Below are 17,966 nucleotides of genomic sequence, written 5' to 3'. Positions count from 1 at the left end.
TATAGGCTCTACTCGAGTATCGAATATATACGGAGCAGATTCTATTAGAGATAAGGCTCGAGGCGACTTATTCGTAACGGTGTCTTTCGGAATAACCCTAATCGTATTAAGCCCGAGCACCTTAGTAGCCAGTAGGGACTAGTTAGATAGAGCTACGAAGCCTATAGACGTAGACAACTCCGGCCGGTTATAGTAAAAGTCTATAATAGCGGCGGCTACGTGTTTAAGTATGTCCTCTATAGGTTACTAGGTCTTACTATCCTTCTCGTTCTAATATCTAGCCTATTTCACCTTATACTATATATCTACCTTACGCTTATACCCCTTCTTTACCTTACCTACCCGCTTACGGGTATATATATTAAGGATCCTTTCTACCTCGTATATATACGTAGGTACTACTACTATATCGGCTACTATATTAGCCTCGGTAGTATTAGGTTCGATAGTTATCGGTAGTAGCGGCGCTAGATACTACTCTTTAAGTAGTAGGAAATCGGGGTGGTCGGCTCGTTATAGTAGTAAGGTATAGAAGCAGTTATTAAGTCCTACTAGAGCGTCTAATAGTTTTAGTCGATAAGAGAGTCTAGCCGGTATGACTTCCGTAATCTAGTAAGGGCCGGTATATCTCCTATCTAGCTTCTTAGATAGTCGAGTCGTACGGATGTTCTTAGTACTAAGATATACCTAATTACCTACCTTATAGTCTAGAGGAATGCTTCGGTAGCGGTTTGCTACTTCTACTTAGAGAGCTTATGACATTCGAATATTCTCTTAAAGGTGCTTATAAAGCTCGCAAATTCGACGTATAAAGGTTTCTGCTGATCGCGTATCTAGTCGCTAGAGAGTAGTTAGTCCTTCCTCCTTTCTAGCGTTCAGGTCAACTCGCTCTATAAACTTAGGGTTATAGCCTAAGGTAGCGTAGAACGGCGACATACTAGTAGTCTTAGATAGGTAATTATTAATCGCGAACTAAGTAAGGTATAGCCATTCTACCTAGTCATCCTATACCTTATTAGTGAATATACGAAGATACTGTTCTATCGCCTAGTTAGTACGTTCTAACTATCTATTAGTTTCTAGGTGATACGAAGAACTTAGCTTACGATTTGTACGGAGTATCTTATAGAGTTTCTTCTAGAAGGTAGTAACCTACTGCTTACTACGGTCTAATATAATAGTGTTAGGAAACCCGCGCCGACAGAACATATATTTAAGGAAAAGCCTTGCCGCATTCGGTGCTATTATCGCGCTAATAGGGATTAGCTCGACTTCCTTAGTAAGCCTATTAGTAACGGTCATAATGTTATTATAGACTATACCGTTAAGAGTACTATCTAGGAGTCCGATAACAAAGTCGACTACAATGTGTTTCTAAGGCCGATCTAGAACAGGAAGTAGCTATAATAATCCTAGTGGCTAGGAGTGTAGAGATTTTGTTATACGGTAGGTACGGCAATTCGCGGTATATCTACGTACGGATCTCGCTAATCTAGGCTAGTAGAATTCACGTACTACGAGTTTATAAGTACGAGCTCGTCCTAGATAGCCTACTACTAGAGCGTTATAGTTTATCTTAATTATCCTAGTCTATAAGGCTTAGTCATTTAGTACCTATAAGCTCTAGCCGTCGTATTGATTTCGAATATATAGTAGGTCGCTATCTACTTTATAGTGTGCTAGGTGAATATTCGCTCTCTATAGGAGTATAGGAGTGCGGTCTTTCTATAGGTCCTTAGTTGCGGTCTTAAGCTCGTTATCGGTTACGTACGCCGTCGACATTCGATACTTAAGTTCGGCTTCCCGCTAACTTTTACGCGTCGCCGGTTATTTAGTAGGCGTATCTCGTTCTATAGGCATAAACTCTTCAGCTTTAGGGTTTAGCTATACTAGTTCCTCTTCTACTATTGCCTATAGTAAGGCGATCTTAAGGAATCGCTTAGGAGGTAGTAATGTCTAATACTAATGCTAGTTCCTAGGGTCGTCTACCCTCTACGGAAGGTCCTAGCTACGTCTTGTTAGGCTGTCTAGCTTTATACCTTAAAGTCCTAGACGGTATATTATCTTGAAGTTGAACTATAATAAGAACTTAGCCTAACGCGCTTGTCGCCGATTTAGCTACTTTGTCTTTATAAAGTATTCTAGGTTCTTATAGTCGGTATAAATCTTGACTAGCTATAAGTCCTTATTATCTACCTCGTAGGTAAGCTTGGGTCTCTATTACTTAAAAGCCTTAATAATAGCTAATAGTTCCTTATTATAGATTTCATAATTGCACTCCTATAGACTTAACTTCTTCGAGTAGAAGGCTATAGGATATAGTATACTATTCTCGTTATACTACGAAAGTACGCCGGCGTTTATAAAATCTAAAGAATCTGTCTCTACTACTGTTTCCCTACCTAGTACGTAATGTACGAGTATACCGGCTTTGCTAAACGTAGCTTTCAAATTGTTAAAGGCTCGTTAGTAATCTAGTAACTATGAAATCCTTCTGTTCTTATAATTGCTTAGTCTGTCCGACTTGGTCAGGTTTGTAAGAGGAGTAGCTATACGCGAAAATACTTCAATAAACCGCCTATAGAAGTTAGTAAATCTAAGGAAGGCCAATATATCCTTCAGGTTCTTAGGAGCTTCCTATGTCTAAATATATTCGAGTTTCTTAGGGTCTATCTCGATACTATTAGGGGTTATAATTAGCCTAAGATACTTTACCTTCTATTAGTAGAATTCGCTTTTATCGATGTCTACTATAAGTCCTATATCGCGTAGCTTAGTAAGAACCTTCTATACGTGTTTAATATACTCCTCTAAGGTATTACTAAAAATAAGCACGTTATCTAGGTAGCCCGATATAAAGTCGTCTAGGTGTTCTTATAAGACCTTATTAATATATAATTAGAACGATGCTAGTCCGTTATATAAGCCGAATGGTAATACTAGACACTCGTAGATACCGTATCGTGTCGTAAACGCCGTTAACTACTCGTACCCTTTAGCTATCCGTAACTTGTTAAAGGCTACTATAATGTCTAGCTTCGTAAAGTACTTCTTACCGTATATACGGTTAAGCGTCTCTTATATCAAGGGAATCGGATACCGGTTCTTAATAGTGATCGTATTTAATCCTCTATAGTCGATATAAACACGTAGCCTACCTCTAGGCTTACGTACTACTAGTACTAGTATAGGAGACTAGCTCGTCTTTTGCTCTACTTTCCGTACCTTCCCTTTAGATGTTTACTCGTCTAGCTATTTCTTAACTACCTCGTTCTCCTTCTTAGCTAGGCCGTAGGGCTTACGGTATAGTAGCTCTTATAGACTATTAGGCTTAAAATAAATCTTATAATCTACGCCTAGTTAGTAAGGTAGGAGTCCTTTATAATCCTTAGCTAAGAAAGTGTCCGTAATATTGTAGTATATCGGCGGTAACTTCTCCTTCGGGTTGTGATTAAACTACTTGTTTAAGAATTGGTCTAGATTATTAGTAGCTATTACACTTAGCTTAAGCTCTCCGCCGTCGCTCTTACGCCTAGTAGGCATAATGTAGAAGTACTTAGCCCTAGGCCGGTACGCGTATATCCCCTACGCGCGTTAAGAAACGCCCTAGTAGTCTACTTCTTTATCGTCTATGTCTTCTAGGTTATATAATAAGACGTTTAGCTCTACCCCTCCTACTATAAAGCTCGCTACTTCTCTAGTAAAGAGCTCTAGTCCGTACCGTACTAGTACCTACTTCTTCTTCTCGCGGTAGTTTAGGGATTATACTATTGTCGATGTCTTATTCTATAGATAGTGACTAAAGCAGTAATCCGATCTAAATGCCACCTCGCCTATCTCCTAGAAGATGTTTAGGTTATACGCTATAAGCTACGGTAGGCTAAAGGCGATGTCGTATTCGAGGTCGGTAACGTAGTATAATATTTACTCGTAATAATCGCCGATAACTACGTCTATAAGGGCCGCGTGTATAATCTGCCGCGTAGTAGCCGTTCTATCTCCTAGTATTAGTCGTCGGCTCTACGTTAAAGGGGTTAGGGGTATTATATATTTACGTATAAATTTCTAGTTAAGAAAGAGAGAGGTAGAAGTAGAATCTATAAGGCCTCGAGCCTTTCTATATTATATTATTACGGGTAACACTATATAAGGGTATAATACTAACGAGGATACTTAAGCACGAGACCGCTATACCGCCGATCGACCTATATATCTAGGGACTACGGACCTCCTACTTAGGCAAGTCGGTATAGTACCTAGTATAGAAGGTCATCGCTAGTATAGTCGTAAGGGCCCGCGAATCAGTACTAGCGTATAAGGGCATTTGACCCGGAAACGAGCCGAACTATAGGGTAAGAGACGAACAGCTAGTAATATAATAGGAAGGTAAGAAATCGTTTATAGAGCAACTATAGAAAGAGAGGTGGAATAACTAGGTTGTAGGGCATAGTAGACGCCCTTAGCTAGCGGGACAACCTAAGGAATGGTTAGCTATAAAATCCGCGGTCAAGCACCCCCCGAAGCTTATCTACTCCCGCCTTACGAGGGCATAGAGTAGTATAGCAACCTAACTACAAAGCAAACACATCGGCCTCTAGGGGTACCTATTATAGAGGAAGGTTTTAGGATATACGAATACTAGCTACCCCTACGGCTATCGCTCCTAGAACGTACAGCACGTACTCCTCGTCTGTCCGAGGTGGTCGCTAGGAAGGGGGGAGTAGATAGTAAAGGCGAGGAACCGGACGATTAGGGCACTTCTTAATAACGCTAAGGACCTACGGCGTATTACGAACTAGATACTAGAGAAGGGCTAGCTAGAACAGTACCGCCTAGTAGGAGTAGTGTAGGAAGAGAGGACACGACGTAGCGCGACGAGACCGGCTAGGAGCGGGGGCTAACGGAGTAGTGATATAGACGACGTACGTTCAGAGGGAAAGCTAATCTAGATAAGGAGTAGTCGGGGGCAGGAAGGGTTTTCACCTATTCGGATTTCCCTTTGTATATAACAATAGATATATACCTATATAGGCCGGATAGGGTCCTAGAATAGGGGAATAACAAATCTATCTATCTATCTATATAAGGGTATATAGCTAGCTATTACTTATCTAGTACGTATACCGATATCTTAAGCTCCTTACTATAGTCTATTACCGTCTCTTACATTCCGTGTCTCTTAATCTTATACTCTTTCTATCCTAGGAAGTTCGGGTAACCGCCATCTACTACGCTTAGGTAGCGGTCGTACTATTTCCCTACTACGGATCGGCGGCTAGGGAACTAAGGTTCGCGTTCGGATTCGGCGTAGTATTACGTAGACGCGGTAGGCGATAGTCGCTATCGTACCTATATATTAGGTATTTAGGGTTAGTCGATACGTAAGAACCTATACGGTAGCGGTAGTACTTACCCTACCTCTTAAGGTCTTCGCGCTACTTACGGTTAAGCGTAGGTAGGTTCTCTAGATATATCGGTAGATCCTCCTTCTTCTTAGTACTAGCGTACTGTAGTAGGCGCTATACTAAGGCACCTACTACACCGGTAGCGGTACTAGTAACTACGTTACCGTTATTCTAGTTGTTCTAGCCGCTATTACCGTTCGAGTTACTATTACTACGGGGCGCTCCTTCTACGGGTATAGTCGATCTGTCTCGTAGAAGCTCTCGTCTAGTACGGTATACTCCTCGATATCGTCTTATATACTATCTAGGCGGCGGTCGACTTCGCGGTCGCCGAAGGTCTTAATAAAGTACTTACGGTTTAGTCGGTTACGGAATAGTATAAGCTCGGTCTTATCGGTCTATAATATCTAGGCGCGCAACTTCGAGTAGCGGGTATAGAAGGCTATAAAGGTCTCGCCTTATTCTTACTTATAGGTAGCAATATTAACTATAGCCTTAGTTCCTTTATTACGTATACTATATTAGCGTGTTATCTAATCTAATAACTCTTCTCTAGTCTTAAACTCGTTAAAGGACTACTGTCTAGGTATAGGGATCCTCGGCTTAATGCTTTACTAAGGATTACCTTACGTCTACCTATATACGAAGCGTAGACTATCTGCCTTAGTACGGAAGGTTACTATAGTTAGCTTTAGGAGAACACTACTATACTAGCTATCGAAATCAGGGTCGTTATCGTTCTTAAAGTACTTAGGATTAGGCATACCCTTACCGATCTCTATACCGCGAGTAAGGGTACGGTTAATAGTAAAGAGACGTTCTAGAAGGTCAACTAGTAGTGTCTAGGTACGGGTGTTACGTATTCTTAAGTTACGACTATTATTAGGTCCTAGTCGCGGACGGTCGTTATTACGTCCTCGGCTATTATTACTACGGTTATCGTCGTCTCTATCGTTATTACTACTACCGCTACCGCTACCTCTACTAGTAGCTTCGCGATACTTACGTATTAGCTACTCGAGTAAGGTCTCGCGTAGGCGGGAACGAGAGGGTCGGCGGCCTAAGCGGCCCCTACCTCCGTTCTATATAGTGTCTCCTACCTTAAGCCGAGCCTTTAGGTTATCGACTTCTTGTTATAGGGCCTAGTTCTTCGCCTTAGCATCTTATGCCTTCTTCTTCTCCTTCTCGTAGATCTCGCTAAACTACTTATATAGGTTATTAGCTTCCTTATATTTCTTCTCTAGCTCTTAGAACTTAGCTAGGTCGTAATCCTTCTTACTCTTAAGATCTACTACTATTTTCTATATAACAAGCTCTTTACTTCGTAGTATCTTATAGATACGGTCGTATTCGGTGTATAGCGTAGTATACTAGATGTTCTAGAGGTCGTTAGCTCGCTCTATTATATCGAGTTGTCTACCCTTAGTAATCGCCGTATTAACTACTTATAGCACGAAGTCGTAGGTGGTCTTCGGGTATTAGAATATAAGGGTCGTAAGGTTGTCTAGGGTAACATTCTAGTATTCGGATACAAGAATATGTTCTACCTTATCGAGTAATAGATATACCTCGTCTAGGTCGCCGCCTAGGTTCTCTTCGAGCTTGAACTTGAACAGTTCTATAAAGTTAATCTTACTACCTTCTTCTCGCTCTAAGGCCTTCTAGTAAGCTTTATTAATCTCTTGTTATAGCGCGAAACCGGTGTCTACTATAACCCGCCGGTTATTGTCCTATATCTAACTCTAAGGAGAAGAGGAGAGGTCGGGGAAAAGAGATATACGCTACTTATTTTTGCCCTTAGGCTTAGGTAGCGGTAGTATGCCGCCGTTCGCTATTTATAAAGTTATATTATCTAGGTTCGGGGGAGGCGTAACGGTACCTATATCCTGACTATCTACGAGCGCGCGACTACCTACTAATAATATCGCCGCGTTACGTTCTCTAGGTATCTACGCGCTATACGCCTTACCGTATTCTATGTTCTAATACGACTCTATATATTCTCGAGTTCTACGGTTCTGTCTATTCCTATTATTAAGCGTCCCTTACCTAGATCCGCGATCTAGGTAGGGTAGTAGAACAAACTATAAGGGCGCGCGTACTATAGGGTCCGAACGAGATAGTTATTACTCTACGAAGCTACGAAAGAGGAGCGCGAGGCGCGGCGAAGTTATAAAGTAAAGCTAAGCCGCGCTAACCCGATACGGAAGGTCCACGGTTCAGCCGGGCCGACGTAGCTATAGTAAGGGGTCGCGGGCTGCCCGTAATAGCGTAGCTTATATAGTAAGGTTGAAGGTATAACTAGTATAGCGAAGCTAGTACTAATTCTTATCGAGTCCGTACTCGGTAGACATAAAGCCTATTACCTTCGGGTTATTACTAGCGTTATTAGTAATAAAGTAACCGATCTTATATTCTACGCTATAGTAGACAAGCGTGTTACTAATAGTCTCGGACATGTTATATCTAGAATAACGACCTCGCTATTATAGTAATACGAGTAGTATCTTTGTAGCTTTACCGTTCTTAATAATAAAGTAAGTAACGAGCCTAAGTAGTACGAGCTTATTCTTTAAAGTCTATAAGTCGAAGCTGTAGCTAATCTTGCTCAATAATAAGGCCAATGCTTCCGTAATATAGCCTATTGTCTTATCGTAGATTCTATCGATTATTAAGCCGGTAGTGACTTAATACGGTAAATAGGACTTATAGCGCTCTTAAAGGTAGATAAGCAGTTGTCTAAAGCGCACTGTCTAGACCTTACGATAGGGGATATTGTCTTTAATAATCTAGCTATAAAGTAGTACGAGAAACTCGTCCTTATCGAATTCGATAGCACGCTCGTTATTAATCTACTACCTACTATAATATTGATCTAAGCCCTTCCTCTTCTTTTCTTTCGGTTAAATAACACCGTTGCTATCGATATATTGCTTCGTCTTTATATAGTTCGAAGCACTAGTCGTAGAGACGTTAGTCTTATAGATGCCCTTCTCTTTTCTACTAGCGCTATAGTATAGCTTATAGAGCTAGTATTCGAGCCTATCTTTGTCCTTAATAGGCTAGCCGTAGTTCTAAATGAATAATAAGTGGTTGCGGTCTTGTAAGGTATGGTAATAGGCCTTGAGTTGCGTCTAATCTAGCTGGTTAAGCAAGTCGTGCTTTCTCTTCCCTAGTACCTTAAATATGTCGGCTTTGTTACTTACGGCGTCGATCTCGATAGTCGGCGCGAACAGATCTTTAGTATATAGTACGGTTGAAAGTACACTACTAGTTTCAACTTGCTACGAGTCTATGTTATAGTGTAGTAAGGTCGTGAAGTTGATGCTTGGAGGTTGAGATAGACGCGTCGGAATTGAGAAGTCGGGAAAACTGAAGCGGGAAAGTACGTGACCGTCGGTACGTGATCCGATTGGCTTAGAGATAGGTCCGCACTTCCTAGAAATCCACCTTCTTAGATCGACATGACCTTGAATATTATTAACAACACCTTGTAAAACGACACAGACATGCTCACAAGGCTTGCAAACGAAGGAGAAAACACCGCTTGATTGTTTGAAAATACTGACTAAGCTATAGACTTCCAACTTGCTTGCTTGTGACAAGGCTTGATTGCAAACCTTGGAGAATGACTTGCTTGTTGATCAGACTGCTTCCATTTCCGGCGTCTTGCCACCTCAATAAGCAATACGATGCCTCTCATGCAGTGCATAAGCCTTACCAAGCATTAAATGTGACACGATCGACGTAAGCGGTTCTCATGCTGAGTACTCGACTGTCATGCAGACACCGAGCACGAGCTGCACCAAGCTGTCGCCGTGGAGCTGTGGTCGAAGACGGCAGATTGCGGATAGGAGTACGACCAGCTCGGCATTCGGTGTTCTCGTGTAATTCAGCTTGCACACGGGGTTGGTGGATTTGGCACCCTCTGCATGTAAGGTTGGTCATTTGGCTCGGAAGCAACTCTCAATGATACTGCCAAGACTACAGACACAGATCAGCCTTGCTTCTACTTTGGGACTCTAAGTGTACATCCTCAGCTTCCTCAAGCTCTCGACAGGCTGCGCTATCGACACAGTACGAGCAGGAGCAACGTGGCCAATAACATGATCCGGTCTGACATTTCCAACCCTGACCTGCAAGTGACGCAGTCTCCTTGCCATATCAGTGCCGTCTTCCGTGCACTCGCCACGATCTAGGTCCGCGTTCGGATTGTGCCTTAGTGAGCTGGCGAAACTACCCAGGACCATGGGGGCTTTTCTATTGAGTTCCAAGAATGCAGTTGCGAGGCCAGCTGCGATCAGTAGCAAGGAAGTCAAGACGAGGACTGCTGCCCAGAATGGGTGAACCTCAAGGACGATCTGCGTCTTCTCGACAGTTGCGTTGGCGAATGCTGGCTCATAGGAGTTCTCCTGTTCACTCAGCCAGCGGATATCAGGATTCGATGGAGTGACTGTATCGCCGGAATGTGTAGATTCCCGTACCCGTCTTGAGATTCCGCCCTTGATCTTAGCGGTGACATCAACCCAGCTATGAATGCTGCATCTGTATCGACATAGGCGTGAAGATCGGCAGACCTAGCACGTGAAATTCCGCTGCTTACGTTCAGATATGAGATCTGCTGCTGTGTGTTCGTTATTTGTGGCGTCGAGGTGACAACACGCAGAGAAGACTGGCCGGCGAGGGGTGAGAGGTACCAAGCGATCAGAATCGGTAGGATGTAAAAGCTACAATAACGCAGCTTGATGAGCGATACGAAGGCAGAGCCAAGGGAGCGACTGGCCAGAAGGTACTCAAGGAAGCCGAGTGAGATCGTGCGTTCCAGCCTCCAGGCGGCGATAGTCGTCATCAGCGGCCCAACGATCGCCGCGAACGTAATGGGAAAGACTGTCAGGCCCTGGGAGCGTCAGCGTTGTGCCTTCAACACATACAATTGGGCAATACAAACATATTTCGCGGCTACCGGTAGCGGCTCGGCTTGCGATCCCGGCTGTATCGAGCGGTTCTTGTTGTGAAAAGAAAACCCGGCGAAGACCAAGAAGTAGATTGGTAACAGCCCGATACCCAGCGACAAACCAGCGCCGTACAGATTTTGAACAGACATTCTGACTGGATTGCTATCCTTTCCACATCTTCTGAGAGCGCATCATCTTCGATGCATGGATCATGCTTGTACTGTGTGACGATGGACTCGACGGACGTCATCGCGTCGCGGGATACGCTCGGGCGTAGCTGACCCTCCTGCGTCTCGATGGATGCCGTCTCTATCCGTGCTCGGACAAAGTGTGCAGCACGACGGACTCCATGTATCACGCTACAAAGAGCGCGGGCATGGCTTTCTCTAGGTATGAGAGACAGGTCCCTCCTGCGTAGGGCTGTGGTCTGAACATGCGAGCTATCCATGGACGTCTCTGCACACCACCTGCGGGTACAAGGTGGCGTAGCTGCAGACTTCGGTCAGTCGTCATGCACCATGGTCTGGCAAAGGTTGCCTGCTCGAAGCAGCCTATCATGGCTGTGTGCCTGTCGTGCGACCATTGGCAGCTGTCGCACGACCCCTGGCTGCGTGTACACGGCTACGCCTTCTCGGGGCACAGAGGCGGAGTGACTGCAGTATGGTGATTCTGCCGTTCTGAAGGACTGAGATCCGGAACTCGCCCCATGAGCTTTGTTGCACACTCATGTTCCATCAACTGTGAAAGCTGCCTACCACGACTTTGCGCTTTGCACTACACACTCAGAGGCAGCACCCTATTCGCTCGCGAGATTTGCACGTGACTTGGTGTGCACTGTCGAACATATTGCGGGCGAGACGAATGAACCAGTGTCTTAGTTAGGAAAGGACGGCTCTGGTAGTGTAAGGCCAATGCGAGGTGAGTCGGAGGGTCGAAGCTGGGTCGCTGTCACGTAACTCCGCGTTCCAGCGTGAGAGTGAAATGTCTCATCAACTCCACAAACTTCCAGCAGCCAGCCAGCTTTGTGCGCAGCAATCATGCCATCGCACACACCCCCAACAAGATCTCCACAAGCTTGAAGATCTCCTTCTCAGACTGAAAGACACCGTAAGTCCAGATCAGCCCCATGAACGCTCCCCGCTACATCCCCCGCAACTCCCAAGAAAATCCGAACCACATCTACGCCCTCCCAGCAGATCTAACCACCAACGCCGGCGTGGTCCAACGCTACAACCTCAAAGGACCCATTGAAAAGAGGCAGAAGCGATCGGTTCGTGGCTTGGCGAAGCAGTACATTTACAGCGGCTCGGAGTCGGACTCAGACAGCAGTGATGGAGGTGATTGTGCTAGAGATTTGTGGGAACGCCCTGATGGAGACTTGACGCTGGAAGAGCTCTTCGAACGAGCGTCGTTGTCTGCGCCCAGAGGTGCATTGCGTGCGAGGTCGTGGAGTGTACCGACGGTCCAGGTGCTGAAGAAAAGGACTCTGGAGCCGCGGGCATGGGTATGGGTGTTCAGGTGAGGCCAAGGGTACATGCCAGAAGGTGGTTGTGATCAGATCTGTTCCATAGCATTCATCTACAGAAGCATCAACTCCAAAAGTCGTGCAACACACTTTTCCACCAACGCCACGCTAAGTTCCAATACCCGCTAAACGTTCCAATAAAGTTCGTCCTTGCTTAACTTCACGGCTTGGGGATGTCCAACCACTGCGTGAAGTAAACGCATTCCTGCGGATTCACTGATCCTCCTTCGTGGCAAATATCGAAGACTGGACACTTGCCGCACGGCGCCTGTGTCAACGCAGTACCACTGGTATCATCGAAGTCGCCGTAAGCCGCACCAGGAGGTTTGTGGCTGATGCCTCGTACGGTCCTGTATCCCCATTCTCCGTCCCGAGTCGGAACCTTTTCCAGCTTCTCGTCCCAGCAGAGCACGTCGATACATCCCTGAATCTCTTGCACAGTCAAAGACTTCCGCTTGGTCGGGAGGATCACCTCGGATGTGCTGAGAAAGGCGTGAATGCCTTCGGCAGTTGGGTAGTTGTGCGTGCCGGCTTTGTACATGACTTGTGTGAAGTGGTCGGTTTCAGGGTCGAAGCGAGCAGAGCGGTGTTTGACAGGTCGTGAGCCTAGTTCTTCGATGTCTGCAGTCCTCTTCCGCTTCTTGCTGCCGTCCTCCTTGTCCTCTGCTCCGAGAACTGGCGACGTTGGCTCACGCTTCACCTTGTGTTTTCTCGATGGTTCTTTCCAACTATGCTGCCGTACCCAGAAGATGATCAAGTTCATCAGCTCATCTCGGAACGACTCGTCAAGATCTCCCGCATCGTAGAAGCTGTTTCCCGTCACATCCTCACTCGGTGTGAGGTGTGCAAGGATGTATGTCTTCTGGTACCTGCTCTTGATGCTGGTGATACTCTTGATCAAGTTCGTTGTCTCAAGCTTCGTGATTGCCTTTTTCATCGAATTGTCGCCAATGTTGGTCTTCCTCTTGATCTCTTTGGTCCATATTCCGTGCGTGTGGGCCGCTTCAATCTCTTCGTAGACTGCCTTCTCGTCTCTGTCGAGGTTCTTGATTTGTCTTGCAGCATCGCGAGGACGCACACTCCATCCCAACTTGCCGCCTGATTGGCGGAGAGTGCGGAAGAGGTTGTTCTTGGTGAGATACTGGATCAGCGGCATGACGGCATTGTTGCTGTCCAAACCGCCCAGTTCGACCAGCTCGTCGGCGAAGAAGCATCGACTGTGCGCGTTGACAGTGGCGCCGCCAACATTGGCCTCTTGGATGGCATTGGCAGCGGCGACTGTATAGAGCTGGTCGGCTCGGTCTGCAATGTCGGATTTCTCGGAAGACATTGTGGGTGGTGGTGTAAGGAGGGTGGTGGGCAGCTTGTGCCGGGTATGTGTGTCACCGTAGACGCATAAGTGTGGATGCCGATGTTGTTAGCGACCGAGTGCGCTTTTGTGCTGTGTCCGCGATATGACTGATGTTCGTGAGTCGAAAAGGCGGGACGTTCGCAGGTGAAGCTCTTGCCAAAAATCAAAGCCCCGCAGCGCGCTAGTAAACTCTATCTGCGGCAGCAATCCTGACTAACAGGGATCGATAAATGCAGACTATTCATTCCATCTTCCAGGCGTTCAGACAGGTACAATTGACGACATCACGGCATGATGGTTACATAGAACGTCGTTCAGTCCCATGAATGGCTATGCTGGCGAGAGTTCTTTCCTAGCCTGGTAAGGGAGCGGCGCGGCACCACGAGCATCAATGAGATTGACGATGGCATTGGCAGACTTCAATCGACTAGATCAGATCGAAATTCGTATACGTGTTTGACAGTCTCCATGCACCTTCGCCAGCATCGATCCAGAATCAAAGCGTTCTCGTTGTCGAGTTGTATGGGAGAAGAGTCGACGTGAAATAGAAGCATCGGCAAGACCTGCGCCGGCGAGTCGGATCGGCACCACGGACGGCATCGGCTCCTGCAAGCCAATCTCCGGCAATCCACTTCCTCTCCTTTCAACGGCATCGATCGCTCCAAGAACTTCAACGAAAACATCATCTGCAACACGATTCGCTAGAGCATGGCACGAATCTGCGATGGTACGCTCCGTTCCGATACAAGTTACTTGATGAGGCAACACGTCGACCTATCGATGAAGAAAACAGAAGGAGCTAGACTTTGCCTTCCCTGCTTGGACCTTTATATGGCAGCCGTTGGCGGTTGTGTAACACCGTGAACGTTTATCAAACGGTGGAGACTCCGGGGTCAAGTGATAGGTGGAGCTGTGGTGAAGGAGACTGCACGACCTTCGTTCTGGCCTTTCTCTTCCACATCTGTGCTTCCACATCGTTCTTTGCATCGCTCTTTCCTTTGCGTGTGTAGATCGAGAATCGCGCTTCACTCTTTCGCGTGGTTACTAAGTCACTCTTTCAAGCAGGGTTCGTCGTTGCAAGTTACAGAAAGTTCAAGAGGCGTATTCCAGTGGACGGCGTTTACACAAGCACGACTCGAGAATTGCAGCAGCAGATTGTCCACATTCCAGAGCCGGCCCGTGCAACATCACGAACTCCGAACACAACAACAAACGATTGTCTCAGTAGCGGACCGAGACAGCGCGCCGGCGATCAAGAACTCCAAACTTGAAAACAATCGCACCTTCCACAAGTAACCTCAGCATCCATACACGATGGCCGTCCCACGCGATCCAGCGTTCTGGAAGCGCTTCTCAGTCGCAGTCCACGAGGATGAAGAGACGGGCACACAAGAGCTGAAGTCTCCGTGAGCACTCAAAGCACTGTCACCATCGGCCACTCTTGCTAATCACATCCCAACAGTGACTCCTGGCTTGCCCGCCAAAACAAGAAGAAATCGCAACGAACCTACTGCTGCTACGGCTTCTGGATCGGATTCCTCATCTTCATCGCCGCGGTCGTGGCAGTCATCATTTGGTTGCTGAGCTCGGGAATGTTGACCGGTGATCATCAGGACGTGACGGAGGTGGATTTGGGAGGAGATGGTAGTTCAAGCTAAGGGATGGGAGGGAGCAAGAGGCAAGAACGTGGAGGTTGTGATGTGAAGAACAAACACTGCGAGATGAGAAGGCAAATCGCCCAGACGGCGTGTACCTTGACTGCGAAGGACAGTCTGGTAATGTATAGAGTCTATGATACCATGAACAAAGGGCAAGGGACAGAAGGGAAGCATCAGGGACGGCGTATGATTCTGTGGATATAGATTATAGAGAGCGTCCGAAAGGGGCTGCACAAAATGCATAAATCTCCAGCCAACCAAGGATTCTCCGCGTCTGTCGACAGATCCGCGCTGAAGCAGGTCCCATCTACTGCCTCGACAACGACTTCTGGTTTCTTGCCGGGCCTGGGGTGGATGTCAAGGGCGTCAAGGCGTGGTTTAAGCATGGACGGCATTGGGTTGGTGGGATGGAAGCTGGAGGGAAGGTTATGAGGGTGTGGAACAGGGGCGGTACGATTCGATGGGAGAAGTTGTTGGAGTGGTTGAGGTTGGTGCACGAGGAGTACGCGTTGCCTCGATTGAGGTTCACGACGAGGGAGAGGAGGGAGGAGGTTGTGGCGGCGGTGAGGGCGTTTGAGCTCGTGGAGTCACTGCGGGATATGCCGTGGGATATGGTGGCGTTGATGTTGGAGCAGCATAGGGAGACGGTTGTGAGGTTGGTGCCGAGTGTTGGGTGGTGAGGACGAGACGGCGGAGATCACTTTTGGGCGCGAGCTGGGGCATCGCTTCAGCTTCTGGTCATACCATACTGACGCCGATGGACGTACTATGCGAACGGCCTTTCGCACATGAGGCTGCTCGTGGTTAGACAGGATGAGTGTGGCGGTCTGACACTGCAATCAGCTAGGGATCATCCCACGCATAGAGCGTAGCTGCGTCCGCTTACCAGGTATTAACCCGATTGGCATAGCTACACCAGGACAATTTCTTGTCAATCCTTCTGATCTGTTGGAAGTAAGCCTCGTGTAACGATCTGCTACAGGGTTAGAGAGGGGACAGCGGAGTATTGAAGTGGAGCTCATGCCTGTTCACGCTTTTCCAAACATCCAAAGACAAAGACACCAACATGAATGTCCGCCACCATCTCCATACTCATTCGACGACGATAATTCACGGGGATGAGATCGCAAATCATATCGAGATCATAGTCCGATCAGTCGCAGACGCCACCAACAGCCGCATATTCGACCAAGACCAGTCACCATGGGACGATTTCTCGCCACTCTTCGAGGCTTTTATCGGAGATGTCAACGTAAAGCGGAGCAATCTCACGCATTTTATCGCACATCTGAGGAAAATGTGCACGACACATCCAGAGTTCTATTTCCAAGTCACCAGCCTCAACGTCAACGTCAGCCCAAAGAAGCAGATTGCCGAAGTCTTCCTCAATATGGACTTTGAGGGGATGCCGCCTGGTATCGTCAGACCAGCAGTAGCTACGATCAGCTTTCGATTAGTGGGTGAGAAATGGCTGTGTACGAAGTGGACGAGTTTGAGGGGACTTGTTGATGGGGTAGAGCCAGTTGCTGTATGAACGGTGGCATGCAAAGAGTGGAGCATTGTTGGACTGGCAAGACTGTTATACACACTACCACGGATGTCATGATCCCTTTCAATCTGTCTTGGACTGTGAGCTTCTGGTGCAGATTGGGCTGTCGACTGGCTCAAGGTCCTTATTGTAATGCTGTGTGAAGTCGTACATCACAGCATTGACGCGCTAGGAATACTGTCAGCACCACGAACACCGCACAACATAGTTGAGACTGACCTGAATCATGTCTCTAGACATCTGGCTCCCGTCTGCCGACATTTGCTTCAGTGTATTGAAGAATCCATCAATCACTTCAGATCTCCTGTGCTGATGGGATCGATGACTGACCAGTACTTCTCCCGTCTAATTTCGTCGTACTTGTCTAGAATTGCATCATCGGCTTGTCCAGTGTATATGCCATACAAGCAGTCATAGAGACCTCCTACATCAGCAAAGCCGCCTGTCAAGCCCATGCCTCCGTAAGGATTACACAGATGCGCCGCATCAGCCGCCAGGACGAATCTGCCCAGCCTCAAGCGCTCCGCACATCGCTGGTGGATCCGGTATGGGCTGAAGTTGACCACCTCATACTCATCTTCATCTGGACTACCGGGCACAATGACCTTAAACTTCCCCGGAAGCCTCTCTCTCATCTCCTCCCGACTCAAGCTGCCGTCGTCCTGGTACGTGATCCGCAGCAGCCCATCATTCGCCATTTGCGCCACCATCGGCGTATGCTCAGGCGAAACAAAGAAAGTAGTGCTCATCCGATTGTCTTGACCCAGAAACTCTTTCGGAAACGAGGATAGTAGACATTGGTGGCCACGATCTGGTTCGACCATGTCATGCCAGGGAAAGAATCACAGCCTAGAAGTTCTTTCCGGATCTTGGAGCCCCCGCCATCGTAACCGATGATGTAAGTCGCAGATATTTGCTTCTCACCATCTGGAGTCTGTACATCGAGCCATGCTTCCTTCTCATCCTGCCCGATACTCACAACCTCATGATCAAGCAAAACCTCCGCATTGTCGTACCTCGCCAGATGCTTCGCCATCAGGGGTATTTAGTGAGTCAGCGGTAGCAACACCTGCCGCATATCCAATGACCAGCTCCTCGCATCCATTCCGGCAACGAAGGCACCGTCAATGTGTCGCCAGCTCATGCCGGTGGCGTGAAAGCCCACGTCGCAAATCTCGTCAAGCACACCGGCTCGTTGGAGCTCATGCTAAGCTGGGCCAGCGTAGAAGGACGCACGGGGCTGTGTGTCGAAAGCATTGGCTTTTTCTAGCACTGTTACTGTGATGCCGGCTTTGGCGAGGAGGAAGCGAGGAGAATGCCGGAGGGGCCTGCTCCGACGATGATGATGTCGAAGTCTTGTTGGGGTCCATGAGGCATTGTGGGTGTAGACTGGTCAAGTGTAGTATACTCACGTCCCTACTGATGAGTCGTGGCAGTTGGAGTGAAAGCGGGATATGAAGTCGATGTCAATGACATGCGGAACAGGCGTGATGCCTGCCATGCTGAGCAGTAACCCTGTTCGA

At 47.2% G+C, this 17,966-nt stretch overlaps 7 protein-coding genes across 7 annotated transcripts; 3 read left to right on the top strand and 4 right to left on the bottom strand.

The window, feature by feature from the left end:
* Nucleotides 1-9,427: 9,427 nt before the first annotated feature.
* On the bottom strand, nt 9,428-10,509 carry CLAFUR5_03929 (uncharacterized protein; the record flags this gene model as incomplete). The annotated part of the gene is made up of 3 exons (XM_047903077.1): nt 9,428-9,982; nt 10,009-10,302; nt 10,354-10,509. 3 exons carry the CDS (start codon nt 10,507-10,509, stop codon nt 9,428-9,430), a joined length of 1,005 nt encoding a protein of 334 aa, XP_047761378.1.
* Nucleotides 10,510-11,486: 977 nt separating this feature from the next.
* On the top strand, nt 11,487-11,882 carry CLAFUR5_03928 (uncharacterized protein; the record flags this gene model as incomplete). Its single annotated transcript, XM_047903076.1, has 1 exon — nt 11,487-11,882. The coding sequence occupies one exon, from the start codon at nt 11,487-11,489 to the stop codon at nt 11,880-11,882; it is 396 nt and encodes a 131-aa protein (XP_047761377.1).
* A 163-nt stretch (nt 11,883-12,045) lies between these two features.
* On the bottom strand, nt 12,046-13,215 carry CLAFUR5_03927 (putative DNA-directed RNA polymerase III subunit rpc6; the record flags this gene model as incomplete). The annotated part of the gene is made up of 1 exon (XM_047903075.1): nt 12,046-13,215. The coding sequence occupies one exon, from the start codon at nt 13,213-13,215 to the stop codon at nt 12,046-12,048; it is 1,170 nt and encodes a 389-aa protein (XP_047761372.1).
* Nucleotides 13,216-14,550: 1,335 nt separating this feature from the next.
* On the top strand, nt 14,551-14,894 carry CLAFUR5_03926 (uncharacterized protein; the record flags this gene model as incomplete). Its single annotated transcript, XM_047903074.1, has 2 exons — nt 14,551-14,642; nt 14,699-14,894. The coding sequence occupies 2 exons, from the start codon at nt 14,551-14,553 to the stop codon at nt 14,892-14,894; spliced, it is 288 nt and encodes a 95-aa protein (XP_047761371.1).
* A 1,066-nt stretch (nt 14,895-15,960) lies between these two features.
* Nucleotides 15,961-16,428, top strand: CLAFUR5_03925 (uncharacterized protein; the record flags this gene model as incomplete). The annotated part of the gene is made up of 1 exon (XM_047903073.1): nt 15,961-16,428. The coding sequence occupies one exon, from the start codon at nt 15,961-15,963 to the stop codon at nt 16,426-16,428; it is 468 nt and encodes a 155-aa protein (XP_047761370.1).
* Nucleotides 16,429-16,733: 305 nt separating this feature from the next.
* CLAFUR5_03924 (FAD-dependent monooxygenase terC) lies at nt 16,734-17,153 on the bottom strand (the record flags this gene model as incomplete). The annotated part of the gene is made up of 1 exon (XM_047903072.1): nt 16,734-17,153. The coding sequence occupies one exon, from the start codon at nt 17,151-17,153 to the stop codon at nt 16,734-16,736; it is 420 nt and encodes a 139-aa protein (XP_047761369.1).
* Nucleotides 17,154-17,188: 35 nt separating this feature from the next.
* Nucleotides 17,189-17,479, bottom strand: CLAFUR5_03923 (FAD-dependent monooxygenase terC; the record flags this gene model as incomplete). Its single annotated transcript, XM_047903071.1, has 1 exon — nt 17,189-17,479. The coding sequence occupies one exon, from the start codon at nt 17,477-17,479 to the stop codon at nt 17,189-17,191; it is 291 nt and encodes a 96-aa protein (XP_047761376.1).
* Between the last annotated feature and the right edge of the window lie 487 nt (nt 17,480-17,966).

This window comes from Fulvia fulva, chromosome 4 (genome assembly GCF_020509005.1).
Source record: "Fulvia fulva chromosome 4, complete sequence".
In the NCBI taxonomy this organism is placed as follows: Eukaryota; Fungi; Ascomycota; class Dothideomycetes; order Mycosphaerellales; family Mycosphaerellaceae; genus Fulvia; species Fulvia fulva.
This window is presented reverse-complemented; position numbering and strand designations above follow the sequence as displayed.